This window comes from Henckelia pumila, chromosome 3 (genome assembly GCF_033568475.1).
Source record: "Henckelia pumila isolate YLH828 chromosome 3, ASM3356847v2, whole genome shotgun sequence".
NCBI classification, from domain to species: Eukaryota; Viridiplantae; Streptophyta; class Magnoliopsida; order Lamiales; family Gesneriaceae; genus Henckelia; species Henckelia pumila.
Window position 1 is genome coordinate 127,190,711 of NC_133122.1, and position 27,198 is coordinate 127,217,908.

At 38.4% G+C, this 27,198-nt stretch overlaps 1 protein-coding gene across 1 annotated transcript; it reads left to right on the forward strand.

Moving 5' to 3' along the window:
* On the forward strand, positions 1–24,199 carry LOC140889466 (uncharacterized). Its single transcript, XM_073297185.1, has 3 exons — positions 1–226; positions 22,504–23,313; positions 23,850–24,199. The coding sequence occupies exons 1-3, from the start codon at positions 1–3 to the stop codon at positions 24,197–24,199; spliced, it is 1,386 nt and encodes a 461-aa protein (XP_073153286.1).
* Positions 24,200–27,198: the final 2,999 nt, after the last annotated feature.

Consider the following 27,198-nt stretch of genomic DNA (forward strand, 5'->3'; position numbering starts at 1 on the left):
ATGGGACAGCTCGCCACCGCAATCAATAAGTTGGAAGCAGAACATTCCAACGCTTTTCCATCCCAAAAAATTCTGAACCCAAGAGAGAACACAAGTGCCATTACTCTAAGGAATGGGAAGAAGTTGAAGGTCAAGGAGAAAGAAGTTGATGCTTCGCCCAAGGAGAAGCTACAAGAAGAACCAAAGGCGAATGATAGAGAAGCATCCAAGGAAGAAGCGCCAAGAGGTAAGTTTCCTCCCCTTTCTGAATATAAACATGTTTCCCCTTTTCCCTTAGCATTTAAGGAGTCTAGAAAATATGAAGGGATAAAGGAACTTTATGAGACTTTTCATAGATGTGAGGTGAACATTTCATTGCTAGATGTTATTAAGTAGGTACCTGGTGAAAGAGTGGGTGCCCGGTGAGCCAACTTGTGGCTAAGGGCTTTGATGACTCTATGTATAAACAATCTTTTGTTTAATATAATTTACACTTTTATAAAGGCGTTTACTTTATCTTTTATCATATTATTATGTTGTGACATACTATAAGATGTTTAGATGAAGACCTTGAATATACTATAGTGTATGTAAGATGTGGTAGCACATAGGGATGGCTATCATGAAACACATCTTATAGTCACTATATATTCTAAACAGTTCCTAGTCGATTGAGCCGTCCGTAAATAAGGATAAGGATCGCTCGAGATTGAGACTAGCATTTGCGATGCCGAGTACCACGTTTCATTGGTATGGAACATAGAGATGTTCAAAGCATGCAAATGGATATTCATACGATGAATGATCAAACTACCCTATCCGGACTTTCCAAGTGGTTATCACTTATCGAGTGGATAAAGTCCGCGGTTTTGGTTGTACACCATTAGTCCTTACTACTTGAAACATCATTGAGACTCTATATGCTAGTACTGTGCTTTGACTCGTTTACCGACTCTATTGGGGTTATCAGGTGACGGGATTGGGTACAGTTACGATACATATAGGAGTCGATGCTTTGTTGTCAAGGATTCATCACATACTTGTGAGTGTGGATATCCTATGCAATCTGAGAAGATATTAGTGTGATGAATCTCTGGCCAGAGTACATGATGTGTTTTAAGAAATGGTTTCTTAGTAGCACATGCGATGTCACTATTTGATCTTCAAGATGCATTGCATAGTTATCGAATCTCGAACGACTCTCGATTTACCAATGGTTGTTGATTCGATCGGGATATATAGATGAAGAGACCGTACTGTACGCTAACCAAAATCTATTGGTTCTTGCAGGCACTATCAGTGATACCTAGGGAATCATGGGGCGATGTTGCTAGGCGCTCTTACCATGATTCGATGGGCAAGTCGGAAATTGTTGTTCCGAGTCACAAGGAGTTGTGAGCCCACGGCTAGCTGTATCCCTGAACCATTGATGGTCACACAAGTAATGGATTTTTAATCCCCGTTGAGATAGTTAAATTTAAAGAGTTAAATTTAATGAACAAAGAAGTGGGACTTCTTATTTAAGAGTAGAGGGAGTAAGATTTCCTAAAATGACATAGGGATGGGCATTTTTGGAAATCACTGAATTCGGATTCAGAAAATTTATCTTGACTTTAAAAGATGCAGAAATGGTTTCTGTGCACATTGGTGAAATTGGTTTATCAATCTGAGTCACGATGAATTTTATATTAATTTCTGAACATGCGGGCTTTGCTTGTCAGGCTTGAACTTATGACTAATGGGCCCTAAGCTGTTAGCAGCCCACATTATAAATAAGTTATTGCAGTACAGAAATTACACAACAGAGGTCACAATTTTCGAAAACCCTAGCTGTTTTTCTCTCTAAGAGGGATTCGAATTCCGTTCGTGGACCTGATTGAAGAATTGTTCGTCCATCAGTTCCTGGGATATACAACAAGAGCAGAGTAATCTGTTGGTGTCCATAATCTTGTTTCGAGATTGGAGGTAAAAATTTAATTGTGATTTAATTTTTACACGCACAATTTAATCGTAAAGTTTTGATACCCATTATGGAATCGTTCCATATACAAATTTTAAACTTCCGCTGCACCGGGTATCAATTCTGATTGATCTGATCACCATTTTCCAACAGTGGTATCAGAGCAAGGTTGCTCAGATCAAGCGATTAAATTAATCGATTGTACAAAAAAATTTTAAGCCTCGGTTTTTGAAACAAAATAAATTTTTTTAAAAATAAATTTTTTTTTTTTTGGGCAAAACACGGGCAGCGATTGGATCGCTGCCCGGGGGGGTGGGGGGGCAGCGATGGGCTGCCCGGCCCGAGCCCCTTTGGGGCCCGGGCGGCCCGGGAAAAATTAATTTTTTATTTTAAATTAAAATTTTAATATGTTAAAATTCTATTTTTGGTCCGATTGAAAATTGTTTTTGATTGGTCCACGAGGCGTCGGATCGAATTGTTCGAGTCCGAAAATTTTAAAATTGATTTTTGGATAAATTTGAATTTTTGGAAAATTTATAGATTTTATCCGTTAAATCAGATTTTATGAAATTAATTATTTTTGATACAATTGATGATAAGATATGATCTTATGGAAATATTGAGTAAAATATGATTTTATGTATAAAATTGGATTTTATATGTAAAATATGATTTTATTTGATAAAAAGATAAAATATGATTTTGTATGTACAATAAGATTTTATATATGGAATATGATTTTATCCTTTTAATTTAATTGTCATTGCATGTTATCCAATAAATTAATTTTGAATTAAATATTATTGGATAAGGATGATCGATTGCCATGACCAATTTTGTAGGTGTATGTTAGGAATTTACATTTGTTTTATTGTTGTTGGATTTATTAATGGGCCTGGTTTATGGCCCAATATGAATTGTCATATGTAATAAAAGTGGGCCTGGTTTATGGCCCGTTCCCACCCCTTAAAATGTATCCCCTACTTGTCATAGTTATTTATTGTAAATACATTAGACTTAGTGGAAGATGAAGATTTGAAGACGGAGGTGGGCCCAGCAGACAATAAAGACTGAAGAAATGTAAATTGGAAGCTCAATATAATAGGATTGCATTGCATACCTGCATATTACCTAGGATTGGACTTAGAGTCGTGATTGGCAACCACGGGTCGATTAGAAATGAAATCGATCATCCTATATAATATATGATATTATCGTTGTATGCATGTTTTAGACTAAATTGTATGAATCCCGCAAGCATACAAATTTTAAATGATGAGACAAATTTCGCCTATTTTATGTCTTAGTAAATTAATTAAACAATCACTGATAATTGTCTGTTTTTTTTCAGTATTTCATAAAGATGAATTCGCGCAATCCACTATTCTCTATTCTCGAACAAAATAAACTAACTGGCGCAAACTATACGGAATGGTTCCGTAAGTTGAAGATTGTCTTGACCTCGGAGAAGATGCTCTACGTGTTAGAAAAATCTCCTCTGAAGGAAGCACCAGCTGACATAAGTCCGGAAGAGTTGGCCAAACTTGATACATGGTGGGACCATGATATCAAGGCCAAATGCTATATGCAAGCCTCGATGTCTGATGAACTCCAGAGGCGATTTGAGGACACCGTGAATGCTGCTGACATTCACGTAGAACTCAAGGAACTTTTTGGGGCTCAATCGAGAGCTGAAAGGTTCGCTACTGTAAAAGAGCTAATGACGTGTCGCATGCATGAAGGGACTTCGGTCCGTGATCATGGGGTACGAGTGATTTGGCTCATACAGAAGTTGGTAACACTTGATTTGGTGTTGGAGCATGAACTCAACGTGGACTTATTACTTCTCTCTCTTCCTTCTTCGTTTGACGGATTTGTGGTGAATTTCAATATGAACAAGATAGAGGCCTCCCTTGAAGAGATGGTCAATATGCTTGTAACATATGAAGCCACTTTAAAGAAGGATAAACCAGTTCTCTTGGTGGGCTCCTCTTCTTTAGCTAAGAAGGGGCCAAGTACAAAGGGTAAGAAACGTTCTGCCCCACCCAAGAAAACCGGACCCGAGAAGAAGAACAAGACAAAGGCTTCAAACATGGAAAAATCCAAGGATGTTTGCCATCACTGCAAAAAACCCCGGTCATTGGAAACGTAACTGCAAGGAATATCTAGAGCAGTTGCGAACTGCGAAGGGTATGTTCTATATTGAAATAAATGTTTCACTTAATACTACTTCTTGGGTATTGGATACCGGATGTGGATCTCACATTTGCAATGATTGCAGGTGATGACAAGAAGTCGCAAGCTTAGAATGGGTGAGACCCAACTGAGGCTCGAAAATGGTTCTAGAGTTGAAGCTAAAGCTGTGGGAGATGTTTATTTAATTTTGCAGAACGATTTTAAGTTACTTTTGAGAGATGTTTTATTTGTTCCAGATTTGATTAAAAACATTATTTCTGTTTCTATGCTTGATAGAGATGGATTTTCTTGCAATTTTGTGAATGAGATTTGCAATATTTACAAGAATGAATGTTTGATTGGAAATGGACAACTTGAAAACGATCTATATAACTTAAAATTAAAAGACGTTCCAATAAATTATATTGATAAACCGGTAACAACAAACAAAAGGAAAATCGATAGTCAAAACCCGGCAAACCTTTGGCATGCTAGGCTAGGTCATATTTCCTCAAGGAGGATGAACAAGCTAGTGGGAGAGGGCATGTTTGATATGTCTGATATTAACTCTCTACATACTTGTGAGTCCTGCCTGAAAGGAAAAATGACTAAATCTCCTTTTAAGGGGAAACCTGAGCGTAGTCAAAATCTGTTGGATTTGATCCATACAGATGTTTGTGGTCCATTTAGAATTGGTACTCAATTTGGCCACACCTACTTCATTACCTTTACTGATGATTATTCAAGGTATGGGTATTTATATTTAATGAAATATAAGTCTGAAGCATTTGAAAAGTTCAAAGAATTCAAGGCTGAAGTAGAAAACAAGCTAGGTAAAAGTATTAAAGCACTTTGATCAGATCGAGGTGGAGAATACTTAAGTACCGAGTTTTTGGACTATCTGAAAGAGAATGGGATTCTCTCTAAGTGGACTCCTCCTATGACACCTCAGCTAAATGGTGTATCGGAGCGTCGTAATCGAACTTTGTTGGACATGGTTCGATCCATGATGAGCTTCACTGAGCTTCCACCTTCGTTTTGGGGCTACGCGCTTGAAACGGCGGTGATGTTGTTGAACAACGTCCACACCAAAGCAGTGGACAAAACATCATATGAGTTATGGAATGGCAAAGCTCCTAAGTATTCGTACTTGAGGATTTGGGGATGTCCTGCTTACGTGAAGCAGACAGTGGGAGATAAGTTGGATAGTCGATCCCCCTTATGTTATTTTGTAGGGTATCCGAAAAATTCAATCGGATATTATTTCTATCATCCTGCTGAAACAAAGGTGTTTGTTTCAAGGAATGCCACCTTCTTGGAGAAGGAGTTATTATTGGATAAGAAAGGCGAGATGATGAAACTCGAAGAAATTCGAGAAGAACCCGAAATACAAAATAATGATCCTACAACTCAGGAACCAATGATGGACACGCCTATACCTAGAAGATACGAGAGGACTTCTAGACCTCCTATTCGATATGGTCTTCTTCTTGAAGGGGATCAAGATGAACCCGATGTTGGATGTGATCCAAGAAACTTCAAGGAAGCAATTTCTGATGCGGATTCAAATTTATGGCTTGAAGCTATGCAGTCGGAAATAGATTCGATGCATACAAACCAAGTTTGGTCTTTAGTAGATCCTCCCGATGAAATTGTTCCAATAGGGTGTAAATGGATCTACAAGAGAAAGCTTGGGCCTGATGGTAAGTTATTGACCTACAAGGCACGATTGGTGGCGAAAGGTTATACTCAAAGACAAGGAGTTGACTATGATGAAACCTTTTCACCAGTTGCAATGTTCAAGTCCATAAGAATCCTTATTGCCATAGCTGCTTGGTATGACTATGAGATATGGCAAATGGATGTGAAGACTGCATTTCTTAATGGAAACATTAAGGAAGAGATCTATATGACGCAGCCTGAGGGATACACATCCATGGGAAGCGAGCATAAGGTATGCAAGCTTCAGAGATCAATCTATGGTCTCAAACAACATCAAGAAGTTGGAACCAGAAATTTGATGAAACAATAAAGGATTTTGGTTTCATCAAGAACCCGGAGGAACCGTGCGTGTACAAGAAAGTAGTTAAGGATGCTGTGACATTCTTAATACTTTATGTTGATGACATCCTACTCATTGGGAATGACGTAGGGATGTTGCAGTCAACAAAGATATGGTTATCAGGTAGATTCTCGATGAAGGATTTGGGTGAGGCATCCTATATTCTAGGGATACAGATCTATAGAGATAGATCTAAGAGAATGATAGGACTTAATCAAGCTACTTACATCGAAACCATATTGAAAAGGTTTTCAATGGATGGGTCCAAGAGAGGACATCTACCTATGTGTCATGGAGTTTCACTATCCAAGTCGATGTGTCCCAAGACTGATGAAGAGATAGAGAAAATGACACATGTACCATATGCGTCAACCATAGGTAGTATCATGTATGGGATGATATCTACCAGACCGGATGTAGCATTTGCTCTGAGTGTCACGAGCAGATATCAAGCTAATCCCGGTCAAATGCATTGGAAAGCCGTGAAGGACATTCTTAAGTACTTACGAAGGACTAAGAATATGTTCATGGTATATGGAGGAAGAGAACTGAAATTGGAAGGCTATACCGACTCTAGCTTCCAAAGTGACGTGGATGACTCGAAGTCAACCTCTGGATTTGTGTTCATGCTCAATGGCGGTGCTGTCTTTTGGAAGAGTTTCAAGCAGGACACCACAGCGGATTCCACCACTGAGGCAGAATACATTGCAGCATCAGCTGCTGCTAAAGGGGCCGTTTGGATGAGGAATTTCGTCCAAGAGTTGGGCGTTATTCCGGAAGTTGTTGGTCCAGTCCCGGTGTACTGTGACAACACGGGTGCCGTTGCTCAGGCAAAGGAACCAAGGTCTCATCAAAGATCCAAACACGTACTAAGAAAATACCACATCATCCGGGAGATCGTGGAAAGAGGAGACATCACTGTCGAGAGAGTGGCCTCTGCAGACAATATCGCTGATCCACTTACTAAGCCCTTGCCAGGACCATTATTTGACAAACATCGCGAAGCAATGGGACTGCGTAGTATGACTAGTTGGCTTTAGGGCAAGTGGGAGATTGAAAGAGTGGGTGCCCGGTGAGCCAACTTGTGGCTAAGGGCTTTGATGACTCTATGTATAAACAATCTTTTGTTTAATATAATTTACACTTTTATAAAGGCGTTTACTTTATCTTTTATCATATTATTATGTTGTGACATACTATAAGATGTTTAGATGAAGACCTTGAATATACTATAGTGTATGTAAGATGTGGTAGCACATAGGGATGGCTATCATGAAACACATCTTATAGTCACTGTATATTCTAAACAGTTCCTAATCGATTGAGCCGTCCGTAAATAAGGATAAGGATCGCTCGAGATTGAGACTAGCATTTGCGATGCCGAGTACCACGTTTCATTGGTATGGAACATAGAGATGTTCAAAGCATGCAAATGGATATTCATACGATGAATGATCGAACTGTTGGAAAACGCGGCGATCAGATCAATTAGGATTGATACCCGGTGCAGCGGAAGTTTAAAAATTTTATATGGAACGATTCCATAATGGGTATCAACCTTACGATTAAATTGTGTGTGTAAAAATTAAATAACGATTATAAAATTTTTACCTCCAATCTCGAAGCGAGATTATGGACACCAACAGATTTCTTTGCTCTTGTTGTATATCCCTGGAACTGATGGACGAACTGTTCTTCAATCAGGTCCACGAACGGATATTTAATCCCTCTGAAAGATTGCACTAGAAAATCTATCAGAATTTTCTACGAAGAGATTAACGAATTTGATCCGTTAAACCAGACTGTAATTCAAAATTCACAGACTGGATTTTACCGAGCAGAGGGAAGAGGGGGTCGGCCACTTCAGAGGAAAATCACTAGGGTTTTTCGAAAATTTTGTGGCCTGTTGTGTGTAATTTATGTACTGCAATAACTTATTTATAATGTAGGCCACTAACAGCTTAGGGCCCATTAGTCATAAGTTCAAGCCCGACAAGCAAAGCCCGCATGTTCAGAAATTAATATAAAATTCATCGTGACTCCGATTGATAAACCGATTTCACCAATGTGCACAGAAACCATTTCTGCACCTTTTAAAGTCAAGATAAATTTTTCTGAATCCAAATTCAGTGGTTTCCAAAAATGTCCATCCCTATGTCATTTTAGGAAATCTTACTCCTCTACTCTTAAATTAAGAAGTCCAACTTCTTTGTTCATTAAATTTAACTCTTTAAATTTAACTATCTCAACGGGGATTAAAAATCCATTACTCTGTGTGACCCTCAATAGTTCAGGGATACAGCTAGCCGTGGGCTCACAACTCCTTGTGACTCGGAACAACAATTTCCGACTTGCCCATCGAATCATGGTAAGAGCGCCTAGCAACATCGCCCCATGATTCCCTAGGTATCACTGATAGTGCCTGCAAGAACGAATAGATTTTGGTTAGCGTACAGTATGGTCCCTTCATCCATATATCCCGATCGAATCAACAACCATTGGTATATCGAGAGTCGTTCGAGATTCGATAACTATGCAATACATCTTGAAGATCAAATAGTGACATCGCATGTGTTACTAAGAAACCATTTCTTAAAATACATCATGTACTCTGGCCAGAGATTCGTCACACTAATATCTCCTCAGATCGCATAGGATATCCACACTCGCAAGTATGTGGTGAATCCTTGACAACAAAGCATCGACTCCTATATGTGTTGTAACTGTACCCAATCCCGACACCTGATGACCCCAATAGAGTCGGTAAACGAGTCAAAGCATAGTACTAGCATATAGAGTCTCAATGATGTTTCAAGTAGTAAGGACTAATGGTGTACAACCAAAACCGCGGACTTTATCCACTCGATAAGTGATAACCACTTGGAAAGTCCGGATAGGGTAGTTCGATCATTCATCGTATGAATATCCATTTGCATGCTTCGAACATCTCTATGTTCCTTACCAATGAAACGTAGTACTCTGCATCACAAATGCTAGTCTCTAACTCGAGCGATCCTTATCCTTATTATCGGACGGCTCAATCGACTAGGAACAGTTTAGAATATACAGTGACTATAAGATGTGTTTCATGATAGACATCTCCATGTTCTACCACATCTTACATACACTATAGTATATTCAAGGTCTTTATCAAAACAACAATAGTATATCACAATATAACAATATGAAGAAAGATAAAGTCATTGCCATTAATAAAAGTGTAAATTATATTAAACAAAAGATTGTTTATACAAAGAGTCATCAAAGCCCTTAGCCACAAGTTGGCTCACCGGGCACCTACTCTTTCAATCTTCCACTTGCCCTATAGCCAACTAGTCATACTACGTAGACCCATTGCTTCGCGATGTTTGTCAAATAATGGTCCTGGCAAGGGCTTAGTAAGTGGATCAGCGATATTGTCTGCAGAGGCCACTCTTTCGACAGTGATGTCTCCTCTTTCCACAATCTCCCGGATGATGTGGTATTTTCTCAGTACGTGTTTGAATCTTTGATGAGACCTTGGTTCCTTTGCCTGAGCAACGGCACCCGTGTTGTCACAGTACACCGGGACTGGACCAACAACTTCAGGAATGACGCCCAACTCTTGGACGAAATTCCTCATCCAAACGGCCTCTTTAGCAGTAGCTGATACTGGAATGTATTCTGCCTCAGTGGTGGAATCCGCTGTGGTGTCCTGCTTGGAACTCTTCCAAGAGACAGCACCGCCATTGAGCATGAACACAAATCCAGAGGTTGACTTCGAGTCATCCACGTCACCTTGGAAGCTAGAGTCGGTATAGCCTTCCAATTTTAGTTCTCTTCCTCCATATACCATGAACATATTCTTAGTCCTTCGTAAGTACTTAAGAATGTCCTTCACGGCTTTCCAATGCATTTGACCGGGATTAGCTTGATATCTGCTCGTGACACTCAGAGCAAATGCTACATCCGGTCTGGTAGATATCATCCCATACATGATACTACCTATGGCTGACGCATATGGTACATGTGTTATTTTCTCTATCTCTTCATCAGTCTTGGGACACATAGAATTGGATAGAGAAACTCCATGACACATGGGTAGATGTCCTCTCTTGGACCCATCCATTGAAAACCATTTCAATATGGTGTCGATGTAGGTTGATTGAGTGAGTCCTATCATTCTCTTAGATCTATCTCTATAGATCTGTATCCCTAGAATATAGGATGCCTCACCCAAATCCTTCATCGAGAATCTACCTGATAACCATATCTTTGTTGACTGCAACATCCCTACATCATTCCCAATGAGTAGGATGTCATCAACATAAAGTACTAAGAATGTCACAGCATCCTTAACTACTTTCTTGTACAAGCATGGTTCCTCCGGGTTCTTGATGAAACCAAAATCCTTTATTGTTTCATCAAATTTCTGGTTCCAACTTCTTGATTCTTGTTTTAGACCATAAATTGATCTCTGAAGCTTGCATACCTTATGCTCGCTTCCCATGGATGTGTACCCCTCAGGCTGCTTCATATAGATTTCTTCCTTAATGTCTCCATTAAGAAAAGCAGTCTTCACATCCATTTGCCATATCTCATAGTCATACCAAGCAGCTATGGCAATAAGGATTCTTATGGATTTGAACATTGCAACTGGTGAAAAGGTTTCATCATAGTCAACTCCTTGTCTTTGAGTATAACCTTTTGCCACCAATCGCGCCTTGTAGGTCAATACCTTACCATCAGGCCCAAGCTTTCTCTTGTAGATCCATTGACACCCTATTGGAACAATTCCATCGGGAGGATCTACTAAAGACCAAACTTGGTTTGTATGCATCGAATCTATTTTCGACTGCATAGCTTCAAGCCATAAATTTGAATCCGCATCAGAAATTGCTTCCTTGAAGTTTCTTGGATCACATCCAACATCGAGTTCATCTTGATCCCCTTCAAGAAGAAGACCATATCGAATAGGAGGTCTAGAAGTCCTCTCGGATCTTCTAGGTACAGGCGTGTCTATCAATGGTTCCTGAGGTGTAGGATCGTTATTTTATATTTCGGGTTCTTCTCGAATTTCTTCGAGTTCCATCATCTTTCCTTTCTTATCCAATAAGAACTCCTTCTCCAAGAAGGTGGCATTCCTTGAAACAAACACCTTTGTTTCAGCAGGATAATAGAAATAATATCCGATTGAATTCTTCGGATACCCTACAAAATAACATAAGCTGGATCGACTATCCAACTTATCTCCCACTGTCCGCTTCACGTAAGCAGGACATCCCCAAATCCTCAAGTACAAATACTTAGGAGCTTTGCCATTCCATAACTCGTATGGTGTTTTGTCCACTGCTTTAGTTTGGACGTTGTTCAACAACAATACCGCCGTTTCAAGCGCATAGCCCCAAAACGAAGGTGGAAGCTCAGTGAAGCTCATCATGGATCGAACCATGTTCAACAAAGTTCGATTACGACGCTCCGATACACCATTCAGCTGTGGTGTCATAGGAGGAGTCCACTTAGAGAGAATCCCATTCTCTTTTAGATAGTCCAAAAACTCGGTACTTAAGTATTCTCCACCTCGATCCGATCGAAGTGCTTTAATACTTTTACCTAGCTTGTTTTCTACTTCAGCCTTGAACTCTTTGAACTTTTCAAATGCTTCAGACTTATATTTCATTAAATATAAATACCCATACCTAGAATAATCATCAGTAAAGGTAATGAAGTAGGTGTGGCCATATTGAGTACCAACTCTAAATGGACCACATACATCTGTATGGAGCAAATCCAACAGATTTTGACTACGCTCAGGTTTCTCCTTAAAAGGAGATTTAGTCATTTTTCCTTTCAGGCAGGATTCACAAGTAGATAGAGAGTTAATATCAGACATATCAAACATGCCCTCTCCCACTAGCTTGTTCATCCTCCTTGAGGAAATATGACCTAGCCTAGCATGCCAAAGATTTGCCGGGTTTTGACTATCGATTTTCCTTTTGTTTGTTGTTGCCGGTTTATCAACATAATTTATTGGAACATCTTTTAGTTTTAAGTTATATAGATCGTTTTCGAGTTGTCCATGTCCAATCAAACATTCATTCTTGTAAATATTGCAAATCCCATTCACAAAATTGCAAGAATAACCATCTCTATCAAGCATAGAAACAGAAATAATGTTTTTAATCAAATCCGGAACAAATAAAACATCTCTCAAAAGTAACTTAAAACCGTTCTGCAAAATTAAATAAATATCTCCCACGGCTTTAGCTTCAACTCTGGAACCATTTCCGAGCCTCAGCTGGGTCTCACCCATTCTAAGCCTGCGACTTCTTGTCATCACCTGCAAATCATTGCAAATGTGAGATCCACATCCGGTATCCAATACCCAAGAAGTAGTATTAAGTGAAACATTTATTTCAATATAGAACATACCCTTCGCAGTTCGCAACTGCTCTAGACATTCCTTGCAGTTACGCTTCCAATGACCGGGCTTCTTGCAGTAATGGCAAACATCCTTGGATTTTTCCATGTTTGAAGCCTTTGTCTTGTACTTCTTCTCGGGTTCGATTTTCTTGGGTGGGGCAGAACGTTTCTTACCCTTTGTACTTGGCCCCTTCTTAGCAGAAGAAGAGGAGCCCACCAAGAAAGCCGGTTTATCCTTCTTTAATGTGGATTCATATGTCACAAGCATATTGACCATCTCTTCAAGGGAGGCCTCTATCTTGTTCATATTGAAATTCACCACAAATCCGTCAAACGAAGAAGGAAGAGACAGAAGTAGTAAGTCCACGTTGAGTTCATGCTCCAACACAAAATCAAGGGTTACCAACTTCTGTATGAGCCAAATCACTCGTACCCCATGATCACGGACCGAAGTTCCTTCACGCATGCGACACGTCATTAGCTCCTTTATAGTAGCGAACCTTTCAGCCCTCGATTGAGCCCCAAAAAGTTCCTTGAGTTGTACATGAATGTCAGCAGCATTCACGGTGTCCTCAAATCGCCTCTGGAGTTCATCAGACATCGAGGCTTGCATATAGCATTTGGCCTTGATATCATGGTCCCACCATGTATCAAGTTTGGCTAACTCTTCCGGACTTATGTCAGCTGGTGCTTCCTTCGGAGGAGATTTTTCTAACACGTAGAGCATCTTCTCCGAAGTCAAGACAATCTTCAACTTACGGAACCATTCCGTATAGTTTGCGCCAGTCAACTTATTTTGTTCGAGGATCGAGAAAAATGGATTACGCGAATTCATTTTTATGAAATACTGAAAAGAAACAGACAAATATCAGTGATTTTTTAAGCAATTTACTAAGACATAAAATAGGCGAAATTTATTTTATGAATCTCACTCCCACTATTTTAACGATTTCACTACCCTCTAGTGAAAACGGGAAACTGTTTTCCTTAGTGAGAACATGGAGTCCAATTGACAAACTATGGTCCCGAATAATATCAGCCAACCATAATTTTCAAAAGGTAGAGCCCAATTGCTTCCAAAGCAACCTCCACGTGTTTACCTCATGTCCAATAAGGGCCCAATAATATGACGCCGATTATTGTGACATGTCAAGATGACCCATCAATATTAAGTTGTGATGGACGGTCGCCATGTGGATCCCCCAATAATATGAGCCGATCTCATGGGAGTTCCATCCAACTTACAACATGTGTCGATCCAATGTACAGCTTTCCGACGAACGGGCCCCCCCAATAATATGAGCCGGACCGTATCCGCGGGTAGCATCTCATACATTGATCGTTGATGGAAGGTAGGAACATTTAAACAAATTTAAATTTCCTTTATTTATCTTGATATCAATTTTAAATCATATTTAAAATGAGGGATTTTAATTATGAAAATTTGTCTCATCATTTTTAAAATTTTGTATGCTTGCCGGATTCACACAATTTTGTCTAAAACATGCATACAACAATAATATCACATATTATATAGGATGATCGATTCCATTTCTAATCGACCCGTGGTTGCCAATCACGAGTCTTAATCCAATCCTAGGTAATATGCAGTATGCAATGCAATCCTATTACATTTTGCTTCCAATTTACATTTTTTCTGTCTTTATTGTCTGCTGGGCCCACCTCCATCTTCAAATCTTGATCTCCCACTAAATCTAATGTATTTACAATAAATAACAATGACAATTAGGGGATACATTTTTAAGGGGTGGGAACGGGCCATAAACCAAGCCCACTTTTATTACATATGACAATTCATATTGGGCCATAAACCAGTCCCATTAATAAATCCAACAACAATAAAAACAAATGTAAATTCCTAACATACACCTACAAAATTGGTCATGGCAATCGATCATCCTTATCCAATAACATTTAATTCAAAATTAATTTATTGGATAACATGCAATGGCAATTTAAATTTAAAAGGATAAAATCATATTTCATATATAAAATGTTATTTTACATACAAAATCATATTTTATCTTTTTATCAAATAAAATCATATTTTATCTATAAAATCCAATTTTATACATAAAATCATATTTTACTCAATATTTCCATAAGATCATATCTTATCATCAATTGTACCAAAAATAATTAATTTCAAAAATTCAAATTTATCCAAAAATCAATTTTAAAATTTTCGGACTCGAACAATTCGATCCGACGCCTCGTGGACCAATAAAAAATAATTTTCGATCGGACCAAAAATAGAATTTTAACATATTAAAATTTAATTTAAAAATTAAAAAATTAATTTTTCCCGCGGGCCGCCCGGGACATTCCCGGGCTGCCCGCGCCCTAATGGGGTCGGGCTGGGCAGCGATCACATCGCTGCCCCCCCGGGCAGCAATCCAATCGCTGTCCGGGTTTTTGCCCGAAAATTTTTTTTATTTATTTTTTATTTTTTAAAATATTTATTTTGTTTCAAAAACCGAGGCTTAAAAATTTTTGTACAATCGATTAATTTAATCGCTTGATCTGAGCAACCTGACTCTGATACCACTGTTGGAAAACGCGGCGATCAGATCAATTAGGATTGATACCCGGTGCAGCGGAATTTTAAAAATTTTATATGGAACGATTTCATAATGGGTATCAACCTTACGATTAAATTGTGTGTGTAAAAATTAAATAACGATTATAAAATTTTTACCTCCAATCTCGAAGAGAGATTATGGACACCAACAGATTTCTCTGCTCTTGTTGTATATCCCGGGAACTGATGGACGAACTGTTCTTCAATCAGGTCCACGAACGGATATTTAATCCCTCTGATAGATTTCACTAGAAAATCTATCAGAAGTTTCTACGAAGAGATTAACGAATTTGATCCGTTAAACCAGACTGTAATTCAAAATTCACAGACTGGATTTTACCGAGCAGAGGGAAGAGGGGGTCGGCCACTTCAGAGGAAAATCACTAGGGTTTTTCGAAAATTTTGTGGCCTGTTGTGTGTAATTTCTGTACTGCAATAACTTATTTATAATGTAGGCCACTAACAGCTTAGGGCCCATTAGTCATAAGTTCAAGCCCGACAAGCAAAGCCCGCATGTTCAGAAATTAATATAAAATTCATCGTGACTCCGATTGATAAACCGATTTCACCAATGTGCACAGAAACCATTTCTGCACCTTTTAAAGTCAAGATAAATTTTTCTGAATCCAAATTCAGTGGTTTCCAAAAATGCCCATCCCTATGTCATTTTAGGAAATCTTACTCCTCTACTCTTAAATTAAGAAGTCCAACTTCTTTGTTCATTAAATTTAACTCTTTAAATTTAACTATCTCAACGGGGATTAAAAATCCATTACTCTGTGTGACCCTCAATGGTTCAGGGATACAGCTAGCCGTGGGCTCACAACTCCTTGTGACTCGGAACAACAATTTCCGACTTGCCCATCGAATCATGGTAAGAGCGCCTAGCAACATCGCCCCATGATTCCCTAGGTATCACTGATAGTGCCTGCAAGAACCAATAGATTTTGTTTAGCGTACAGTACGGTCCCTTCATCCATATATCCCGATCGAATCAACAACCATTGGTATATCGAGAGTCGTTCGAGATTCGATAACTATGCAATACATCTTGAAGATCAAATAGCGACATCGCATGTGTTACTAAGAAACCATTTCTTAAAATACATCATGTACTCTGGCTAGAGATTCGTCACACTAATATCTCCTCAGATCGCATAGGATATCCACACTCGCAAGTATGTGGTGAATCCTTGACAACAAAGCATCGACTCCTATATGTGTTGTAACTGTACCCAATCCCGACACCTGATGACCCCAATAGAGTCGGTAAACGAGTCAAAGCACAGTACTAACATATAGAGTCTCAATGATGTTTCAAGTAGTAAGGACTAATGGTGTACAACCAAAACCGCGGACTTTATCCACTCGATAAGTGATAACCACTTGGAAAGTCCGGATAGGGTAGTTCGATCATTCATCGTATGAATATCCATTTGCATGCTTCGAACATCTCTATGTTCCTTACCAATGAAACGTGGTACTCTGCATCACAAATGCTAGTCTCTAACTCGAGCGATCCTTATCCTTATTATCGGACGGCTCAATCGACTAGGAACAGTTTAGAATATACAGTGACTATAAGATGTGTTTCATGATAGACATCTCCATGTTCTACCACATCTTACATACACTATAGTATATTCAAGGTCTTTATCAAAACAACAATAGTATATCACAATATAACAATATGAAGAAAGATAAAGTCATTGCCATTAATAAAAGTGTAAATTATATTAAACAAAAGATTGTTTATACAAAGAGTCATCAAAGCCCTTAGCCACAAGTTGGCTCACCGGGCACCTACTCTTTCACGAACTACCCTATCCGGACTTTTCAAGTGGTTATCACTTATCGAGTGGATAAAGTCCGCAGTTTTGGTTGTACACCATTAGTCCTTACTACTTGAAATATCATTGAGACTCTATATGCTAGTACTGTGCTTTGACTCGTTTACCGACTCTATTGGGGTTATCAGGTGTCGGGATTGGGGTACAGTTACGACACATATAGGAGTCGATGCTTTGTTGTCAAGGATTCACCACATACTTGCGAGTGTGGATATCCTATGCAATCTGAGGAGATATTAGTGTGACGAATCTCTGGCCAGAGTACATGATGTGTTTTAAGAAATGGTTTCTTAGTAGCACATGCGATGTCACTATTTGATCTTCAAGATGCATTGCATAGTTATCGAATCTCGAACGACTCTCGATTTACCAATGGTTGTTTATTTGATCGGGATATATGGATGAAGGGACCGTACTGTACGCTAACCAAAATCTATTGGTTCTTGCAGGCACTATCAGTGATACCTAGGGAATCATGGGGCGATGTTGCTAGGCGCTCTTACCATGATTCGATGGGCAAGTCGGAAATTGTTGTTCCGAGTCACAAGGAGTTGTGATCCCACGGCTAGCTGTATCCCTGAACCATTGAGGGTCACACAAGTAATGTATTTTTAATCCCCGTTGAGATAGTTAAATTTAAAGAGTTAAATTTAATGAACAAAGAAGTGGGACTTCTTATTTAAGATTAGAGGGAGTAAGATTTCCTAAAATGACATAGGGATGGGCATTTTTGGAAATCACTGAATTCGGATTCAGAAAATTTATCTTGACTTTAAAAGATGCAGAAATGGTTTCTGTGCACATTGGTGAAATTGGTTTATCAATATGAGTCACAATGAATTTTATATTAATTTTTGAACATGCGGGCTTTGCTTTTCAGGCTTGAACTTATGACTAATGGGCCCTAAGCTGTTAGCAGCTCACATTATAAATAAGTTATTGCAGTATAAAAATTACACAACAGAGGTCACAATTTTCGAAAACCCTAGCTGTTTTTCTCTCTAAGTGGCCGCCCCCCTCTCCCTCTCTGCTCGAAAATTCCAGCCTGTGAATTTTGAATTTGCAGTCTGGTTTAACGGATCAAATTCGTTAATTCTCTTCGTAGAAACTTCTGATAGATTTTCGAGTGCAATCTATCAGAGGGATTCGAATTCCGTTCGTGGACCTGATTGAAGAATTGTTCGTCCATCAGTTCTTGGGATATACAACAAGAGCAGAGTAATCTGTTGGTGTCCATAATCTCGTTTCGAGATTGGAGGTAAAAATTTAATTGTGATTTAATTTTTACACGCACAATTTAATCGTAAAGTTTTGATACCCATTATGGAATCGTTCCATATACAAATTTTAAACTTTTGCTGCACCGGGTATCAATTCTGATTGATCTGATCACCGTTTTCCAACACCTGGATATGTGAAGTTTTTGAAGGAATTGTGCACAGAAAAGAGGAAACAGACACTGAAGGGTTGTCAAAAAGCGGAGTTGGTGAGAATGTATCTGTTGTGATCCAACAAAAATTGCCCGCAAAATGCAAGGATCCAGGTATGTTTTCTATCCCATGCACTATAGGGAATGTTAGACTTGAGAATACCATGTTAGATCTAGGAGCATCAATCAATGTTATTCCATACTCTATTTATGCATCCTTGAAACTTGGTCCTTTGAATAAAACTAAATTTGTTATACAGTTAGCTGATAGATCTAATGCATACCCTAGGGGAATAGTAGAAGATGTGTTAGTGAAAGTGAATAACTTAGTATTTCCTGCGGATTTTTATGTGCTCGACATAGAAAACGGTTATCACAATAGTGCTATACTGTTAGGCAGACCATTCTTAAAAAAATCTATGACTAAAATTGATGTTCACAGTGGGACACTCACTATGAAATTTGATGGAGAGGTTGTGAAATTCAATATTTATGATTCCATGAAATTTCCTGACAGTGATGATTGTGTATATTCTGTTGATATTGTGGATTACTTGGCACAAGATTATTATGAGCATGCAGGAAAAGATGAGCTGGAGGTGGCTATTACAGCACCCATTCTGCAGGATGATGGAATTGGATGCAGTGAAGAAGCACAAGAAATTGAGAACATTCTGAACAGTGCTCCTGAGCTACCTCAGTTAGGTAATTTTTATTAATTATCTTTACCAATTTCTAATACTCGACGCATCCCATCTGTTTTGCAGGCACCAGTTGTTGAACTGAAGACGCTTCCCAAACATCTGAAGTTTGCTTTCCTTGGAGAAGGAGAAAAATTACCAGTCATAATCTCCAACAGTTTGGAAGCCGAACAAGAGGAGCAATTGGTCAAAGTTCTAAGGGAGCACAAGACTGCTATTGGGTGGACCATAGCAGACATCAAGGGAATTAGCCCTTCTACATGCATGCACAGAATTCTGATGGAGTAAGGAGCGAATCCTTTGCATCAGGCGCAAAGAAATTTGAACCCACCTATGATGGAGGTGGTGAAGGCTGAAATTTTGAAACTTCTTGAAGTAGGAGTCATCTACACACTAGTAGAAAATGTGTCTTTTACTTCTTCAGTTTTTACTTCGCCAATTAGTAAATACGAAGTAAAAGGTAACAATCTACTTCGGTACTAACCCAGATGAAGTAAAAACGAATCTTTTACTTCGGTACTTGAAAAACGCGGGCTTCACTAATTATTTTGGACATTATTTTACTTCAGCACACTATTATTGCTGAAGTAAAAAGTAAAAAAATTAATATTTTTTATTATAATTGATGAAGTAAAAATTAACCGGATATTTTGACCTCAACACTTGTGAAAAAACAAAACAATATCCGATCCCCTTTCTTCTTCGTCGTGGGAAAGAAAACCTAGCTAGCTGCTCGATCCCTTTCTTCTTCAGCCGCCCCCCATCAACCACCGCCGGGAACCGATGCCAACACCCTATTTCGAAAGCAAAAGGTCTGAATCTCTCTATTTTTCTTTCAATTTAGGTTTTACATGTTTGGAAGATTTCAGTGCAGAAAGTATGTTTCCTTTTCTATCTCTGAACCTTCTTTGCCGAACAAAATCCTTCTCTATTGATTCATTCAACTTAAATATTAGCCATCATTAATTTCGTCTTGATTAAAATATTTTAGAGATTGAACGACATGCATTATAAATTTGTACCTAATTAGCATAAATGTTCGACGATCGGGTGAGTAGTGTGTGTCTCCAGGGGGCATAATTCACGTTGCTCTGTTTCATATTCTTGCGCATTTGTGTTCATGGACTCTTAAAATCTACTGTAAGTATTACCTTGATTGTGACGAGTGATAGGTGCCTCATCTGGGAGATTATGATGAATGAAAATAATTCTCACGGCCTAACTGCTTTTTCACCATATGAGAAATGACCATTTAGTTAAATCTTTGAAGTGCAAGGTTAATCATCATAAATTATCCTATTTAGTTTTTCTAGTCAAAGGACGAACCCTATATATCTCTGTGTTTAGGTCCGCAAGCAAATGTGTTCTTTAAGCTTTGTTCCCATTAAAAAAAATTCTTTAGTAATTCAGCTTTTGATTTGATTCATCGTATCTCTGTTCCATTTGTGTTAGCTGCATTATTTTGATACTCTATCTATATAGTTATTCTTGCGCATATAGAGGAGTGTTGTATGTGTAGTGGTGTGTGTGTGTGTAAATATAGTTTATCTGTGGAGGAATTTGGTTTTTTTAACATTCTGTAGGCTAGATTTTGTTTCAGTTTGGGTTTTACTTTAAAATACTGGTATTTTTTTCTTGAGTGGTTGCCACAAATATGTACCTTGAACATTGAAAATTATAAAGCATATTGTGGTCCTAGAGCTTTAGGTGTTTTGAAAATAGAGAAATGTCAAATGTTAGCCTTTTTTCTTAAAGGAAATGACTGTGAGTTAGTCGCCACATCATAGTTTTCATAATTCTACTATTTCTTAAAGCGCTTAGCTTTAGTTGTTTAGAATGCATGAGTTTCTGTGTCACACAATAGCTTGGGCATGGTGTCAAATAATTTGTGCGAGTTGCTATTTCAAGTAACAACCATTTTTACGTGAGTATATTCTATGCCATTGTGGTTAGAAACAGCTTTGGTCTTTGGTTAGAGAGTTTTTCATGTAGGGGCTTGGGGACAAGTTAAGTAACGTGTAAGGGTTTGATGCAAAATAGAATGGGAAAGTGATACTGAGTAGATGACAGTCTGAATGGAGGAAACACTGAAAAAAAGTTACCTGTCAATTCGTTTGGTCTTTGGAGTGTTGGATCCCAACACTGGACATGCCTGAATCATTCCACAATATAATTCTAGTAAATTATTTTTTGTTGCTTTCTTTGCTAAACAATCTACAGTTCTGATAGTTACCACTCCATCTGGTTTTTTTTTTTCCAGCACTATAGTCGCTCGCACCTCAATCTAACAACTCTAAACATGGATTCTTGCACTACACATTGGACAAGTTTTTTATGGAATCTGATTTTAACTTTCTGGATGTTTCTATAGTGGAGCATTAAGTGCTCAAGAGAGAAGTTAAAAGACTACGAAACTTGTATAAGCAGCAAACTTCACTGCCGCAACAAAAGCAGGAATTTTTAGAACTTTTTCTACTTCGGTGGACCTTTAATGTGCTTTGAAATTAAACCTGGTCGCATATTTTCTCCATGTGCTTACAATATTTTGATTATATGATGATTCATTGTTCTCATTGGGAATTTCATTTCTTATGCTAGTAATTGTGCTCGATACGACTGTTAAATTAATTTCCTAGCTTTTGTGCTTGAAAAAGTAAGTTTATTGTCATAGTGGTTATAAGTTTCGTTGTGGTGAATATCTTCTTGTAGCAATCATGTTTTAGTGGTCCTTCCCTGTTAATCTTAGTGGCAATGCATTTTCTGAATTAGATTAGATACATCCTTCCTTGCTCATTTTCTGTTTAAATAAATTAATATTTCGCATATTCTATTTTTTATTTCTGCTCACTAGTAAAATTAATTTCCAGTTTTGACTTTGAAACCAAAAGTATTCATTCTTGATTTTGAAAACAGTTTCCTGTATTTGAGCTTGGCTCGGTAATATTTGAATTTAAATTTTTTTTCTAGAACTATTCCTAAAATTAGCATTGATTTTTGGAGTCACATTGATGTTTTGCGCTATAGAGGTGGTTGCAAGCCATCCATTTTTTAAAAAATCCCTTTGGTTTTGAAAAACCAAGTAACTAGTGCTTGAAGTGGAAATCATTCATGATTCTTGTATATTAATCTTTTAGTATTTGTTATTATATATAAATATCATAAATTTAATTGTTTGTTGAAGATAAGTTGTGAATTATGGATAAATCTTGGATTCGCTCGGATAGAAGATCTAAACAGTATCAGGAGGGTGTTGAACAGTTCATCAGCAGTTGTTTGCAAAATCTCCACGTTGACCCAAATTTTATTCATTGTCTTTGTTGCAAATGTATAAATCTGAAAAAAGGACCGGTTACGTCGATTCGAGAGCATATTTTTTTTCATGGTTTTAGTCAAAATTATGTCAATTGGATTTGGCATGGCGAGTCTGCCGAAAATGATAGAGTAAATTGGAGTACCAACCAGGATCCAACTGATGATTATCACAAAGACTTTGAAACAACTAATATGTGTGAGGCAGCATACGAGAACTACACAGAAAATCCAGAAGAACTTGTGAATTTTTTGGAGGACGCAGAGAAACCATTGTACAATGGATGTAAGCGTTACACAAAGTTGAGTGCACTAGTGAAACTGTACAATACCAAAGCAAGGCATGGGATGAGTGATGCTCTATTTTCAGATCTATTAATTGATTTTGGGGATATGCTACCAGATAATCACAATCTGCCATCCTCAACTTATGATGCAAAAAAGACATTGAGTTGTTTGTCGTTGAGTCATGAAAAGATCCATGCTTGTTCCAATGATTGCATCCTTTATAGAAAACAATATAAATACTGTGTAAGCTGCCCTAAATGTGGCTTGTCGTGTTGGAATCTAACCAAAAAGAACATTGAGAAGAAAGGTGTTCCTGCCAAGGTGATGTGGTATTTTCCCCCCATACGAAGATTCAAACGTATGTATAAATCTTTAGAGACCTTAAAAAATTTAACTTGGCATAAAGAAACCACAAGAGTTGCTGGTCAGTTACGTCATCCATCTGATTCACCATCTTGGAGGTTGGTTGATCATATGTGGACCGACTTTGAAAGTGAGCCAAGAAATCTTCGCTTAGCACTTGCAGCTGATGGCATTAATCCTCATAGCAACCTTAGTAGTCGGTACAGCTGCTGGCCAGTCATGTTGGCCACATATAATCTGTCTCCAAACATGTGCATGAAGAGGAAATTCATCATGTTAACTATGCTCATTTCGGGACCTTAACAACCAGGTAACGATATAGATGTATACCTTGATGTGCTAGTTGAAGATTTGCAATGATTGTGGGAAGGAGTTGATGGTGTCTATGATGCTTATCGAAAACAGTTTTTCACTCTTAAAGCAGTTTTATTATGGACCATCAATGACTTTCCTGTCTATGGTAACCTTAGTGGATGTACTACACATGGTTATTTTGCATGTCCAGTATGCGGAGAAAATACTTATGCAAAGCATTTGGAAAATGGAAGGAAAATGTCATTTTTTGGTCATAGACGATGCTTACCACGGTTTTATCCCTATCGGAGGCAAACTAAGGAGTTCAATGGCGTAGAAGAACATGGAGAAACACCTACACCATTATCTGGGGTTACCTTATATGACAAGCTTTCGAACATAAAGTGTGAGTTTGAAAGAAGATCATTGTGAAAGGTAAAAAGAGAAAGAAGGAGAAGGAGAATAATGTGGAAGGCAGTACAAAGGAAAAGGATTTAGGAGCAACAGATTTCAGAAAATGTTGGAAGAAGAAGTCAATTTTTTTCAATCTTCCTTATTGGAAACACCTGCATGTTAGACATTGTCTCGATGTGATGCACATCAAGAAGAATGTTTTTGAATCCCTCATTAATACTTTGATGAATGTTAAAGGAAAAACTAAGGACAATGTGGCAGCTAGGTTGTACATGCTTCAAATAGGAGTTAGGCCTGAATTGAGACCTGAATTTGGTGAGAAAAAAACATATCTTCCTCCTAGTGCATGCTCATTTGTTGGAAAACGGTGATCAGATCAATCAGAATTGATACCCGGTGCAGCGAAAGTTTAAAATTTGTATATGGAACGATTCCATAATGGGTATCAAAACTTTACGATTAAATTGTGCGTGTAAAAATTAAATCACAATTAAATTTTTACCTCCAATCTCGAAACGAGATTATGGACACCAACAGATTACTCTGCTCTTGTTGTATATCCCAGGAACTGATGGACGAACAATTCTTCAATCAGGTCCACGAATGGAATTCGAATCCCTCTGATAGATTGCACTCGAAAATCTATCAGAAGTTTCTACGAAGAGAATTAACGAATTTGATCCGTTAAACCAGACTGCAAATTCAAAATTCACAGGCTGGAATTTTCGAGCAGAGAGGGAGAGGGGGGCGGCCACTTAGAGAGAAAAACAGCTAGGGTTTTCGAAAATTGTGACCTCTGTTGTGTAATTTTTATACTGCAATAACTTATTTATAATGTGGGCTGCTAACAGCTTAGGGCCCATTAGTCATAAGTTCAAGCCTGAAAAGCAAAGCCCGCATGTTCAAAAATTAATATAAAATTCATCGTGACTCAGATTGATAAACCAATTTCACCAATGTGCACAGAAACCATTTCTGCATCATTTAAAGTCAAGATAAATTTTCTGAATCCGAATTCAGTGATTTCCAAAAATGCCCATCCCTATGTCATTTTAGGAAATCTTACTCCCTCTAATCTTAAATAAGAAGTCCCACTTCTTTGTTCATTAAATTTAACTCTTTAAATTTAACTATCTCAACGGGGATTAAAAATCCATTACTTGTGTGACCCTCAATGGTTCAGGGATACAGCTAGCCGTGGGATCACAACTTCTTGTGACTCGGAACAACAATTTCCGACTTGCCCATCGAATCATGGTAAGAGCGCCTAGCAACATCGCCCCATGATTCCCTAGGTATCACTGATAGTGCCTGCAAGAACCAATAGATTTTGGTTAGCGTACAGTACGGTCCCTTCATCCATATATCCCGATCAAATAAACAACCATTGGTAAATTGAGAGTCGTTCGAGATTCGATAACTATGCAATGCATCTTGAAGATCAAATAGTGACATCGCATTTGCTACTAAGAAACCATTTCTTAAAACACATCATGTACTCTGGCCAGAGATTCGTCACACTAATATCTCCTCAGATTGCATAGGATATCCACACTCGCAAGTATGTGGTGAATCCTTGACAACAAAGCATCGACTCCTATATGTGTCGTAACTGTACCCAATCCCGACACCTGATAACCCCAATAGAGTCGGTAAACGAGTCAAAGTACACTACTAGCATATAGAGTCTCAATGATGTTTCAAGTAGTAAGGACTAATGGTGTACAACCAAAAACCGCGGACTTTATCCACTCGATAAGTGATAACCACTTGGAAAGTCCGGATAGGGTAGTTCGATCATTCATCGTATGAATATCCATTTGCATGCTTTGAACATCTCTATGTTCCATACCAATGAAACGTGGTACTCGGCATCGCAAATGCTAGTCTCAATCTCGAGCGATCCTTATCCTTATTAACGGACGGCTCAATCGACTAGGAACTGTTTAGAATATACAGTGACTATAAGATGTGTTTCATGATAGCCATCCCCATGTGCCACCACATCTTACATACACTATAGTATATCCAAGGTCTTCATCTAAACATCTTATAGTATGTCACAACATAATAATATGATAAAAGATAAAGTAAATGCCATTATAAAAGTGTAAATTATATTAAACAAAAGATTGTTTATACATAGAGTCATAAAAGCCCTTAGCCACAAGTTGGCTCACCGGGCACCCACTCTATCAATCTTCCACTTGCCCTAAAGCCAACTAGTCATACTACGCAGTCCCATTGCTTCGCGATGTTTGTCAAATAATGGTCCTGGCAAGGGCTTAATAAGTGGATCAGTGATATTGTTTGCAGAGGCCACTCTCTCGACAGTGATGTCTCCTCTTTCCACGATCTCCCGGATGATGTGGTATTTCCTCAGTACGTGTTTGGATCTTTGATGAGACCTTGGTTCCTTTGCCTGAGCAACGGCACCCATGTTGTCACTGTACACCGGGACTGGACCAACAACTTCAGGAATGACGCCCAACTCTTGGACGAAATTCCTCATCCAAACGGCCTCTTTAGCAGCAGCTGATGCCGCAATGTATTCTGCCTCAGTGGTGGAATCCGCTGTGGTGTCCTGCTTGAAACTCTTCCAAGAGACAGCACCGCCATTGAGCATGAACACAAATCCAGAGGTTGACTTCGAGTCATCCACGTCACTTTGGAAGCTAGAGTCGGTATAGCCTTTCAATTTCAATTCTCTTCCTCCATATACCATGAACATATTCTTAGTCCTTCGTAAGTACTTAAGAATGTCCTTCACGGCTTTCCAATGCATTTGACCGGGATTCACTACAACAAATATGCTCATTAACAACACTGAAAAGACAACGGTTTTATACACAAACTGTTGTCTTTTTGCCTTTAACAACGGTTTTTACAAAAACCGTTGTCGTTAACCGTATTTTTAATTAAAAAGACAACGGTTTTTAAAAATCCGTTGTCTTATATTCGTCAAAGACAACGGTTTTTAAAAACCGTTGTCAATGAGCGCGTTTTTGATGTTCTATGACAACGGTTTTTAAAAACCATTGTCAATGAGCGCGTTTTTGATTTTCTATGACAACGGTTTTAAAAACCGTTGTCTATTAGAGTTTTTCTGAAGGTCTAAGACAACAGATTGTAATCTGTTGTCCTTGTTATTTATTTATTTATTTATTTTTTATTTTTAATATTTTAAAAAATATAATAATATTTAAAAAATATAATACATATAACATTAACCCATATACTACGTCTGCCTTAAGAAGAATCGAGAGAAACCCAATCCCTAGCCAAACCCTTCGCCCCCTTCAACCCAGCTCACCTCCGGCGCCGATGGATCGCCGAAAAATGGTTGTCCGACCTCTTTGCACCTAGCCCA

Excerpts from the sequence above, each read along its gene's own strand:
- LOC140889466 (XM_073297185.1), top strand. The coding sequence starts at position 1 with ATGGGACAGCTCGCCACCGCAATCAATAAGTTGGAAGCAGAACATTCC. Across the intron at positions 227-22,503 it reads CAAGGAAGAAGCGCCAAGAG|GACCGGTTACGTCGATTCGA; the intron begins GTAAGTTTCCTC and ends ATCTGAAAAAAG. Across the intron at positions 23,314-23,849 it reads TAATCCTCATAGCAACCTTA|GTAAAAAGAGAAAGAAGGAG; the intron begins GTAGTCGGTACA and ends TCATTGTGAAAG.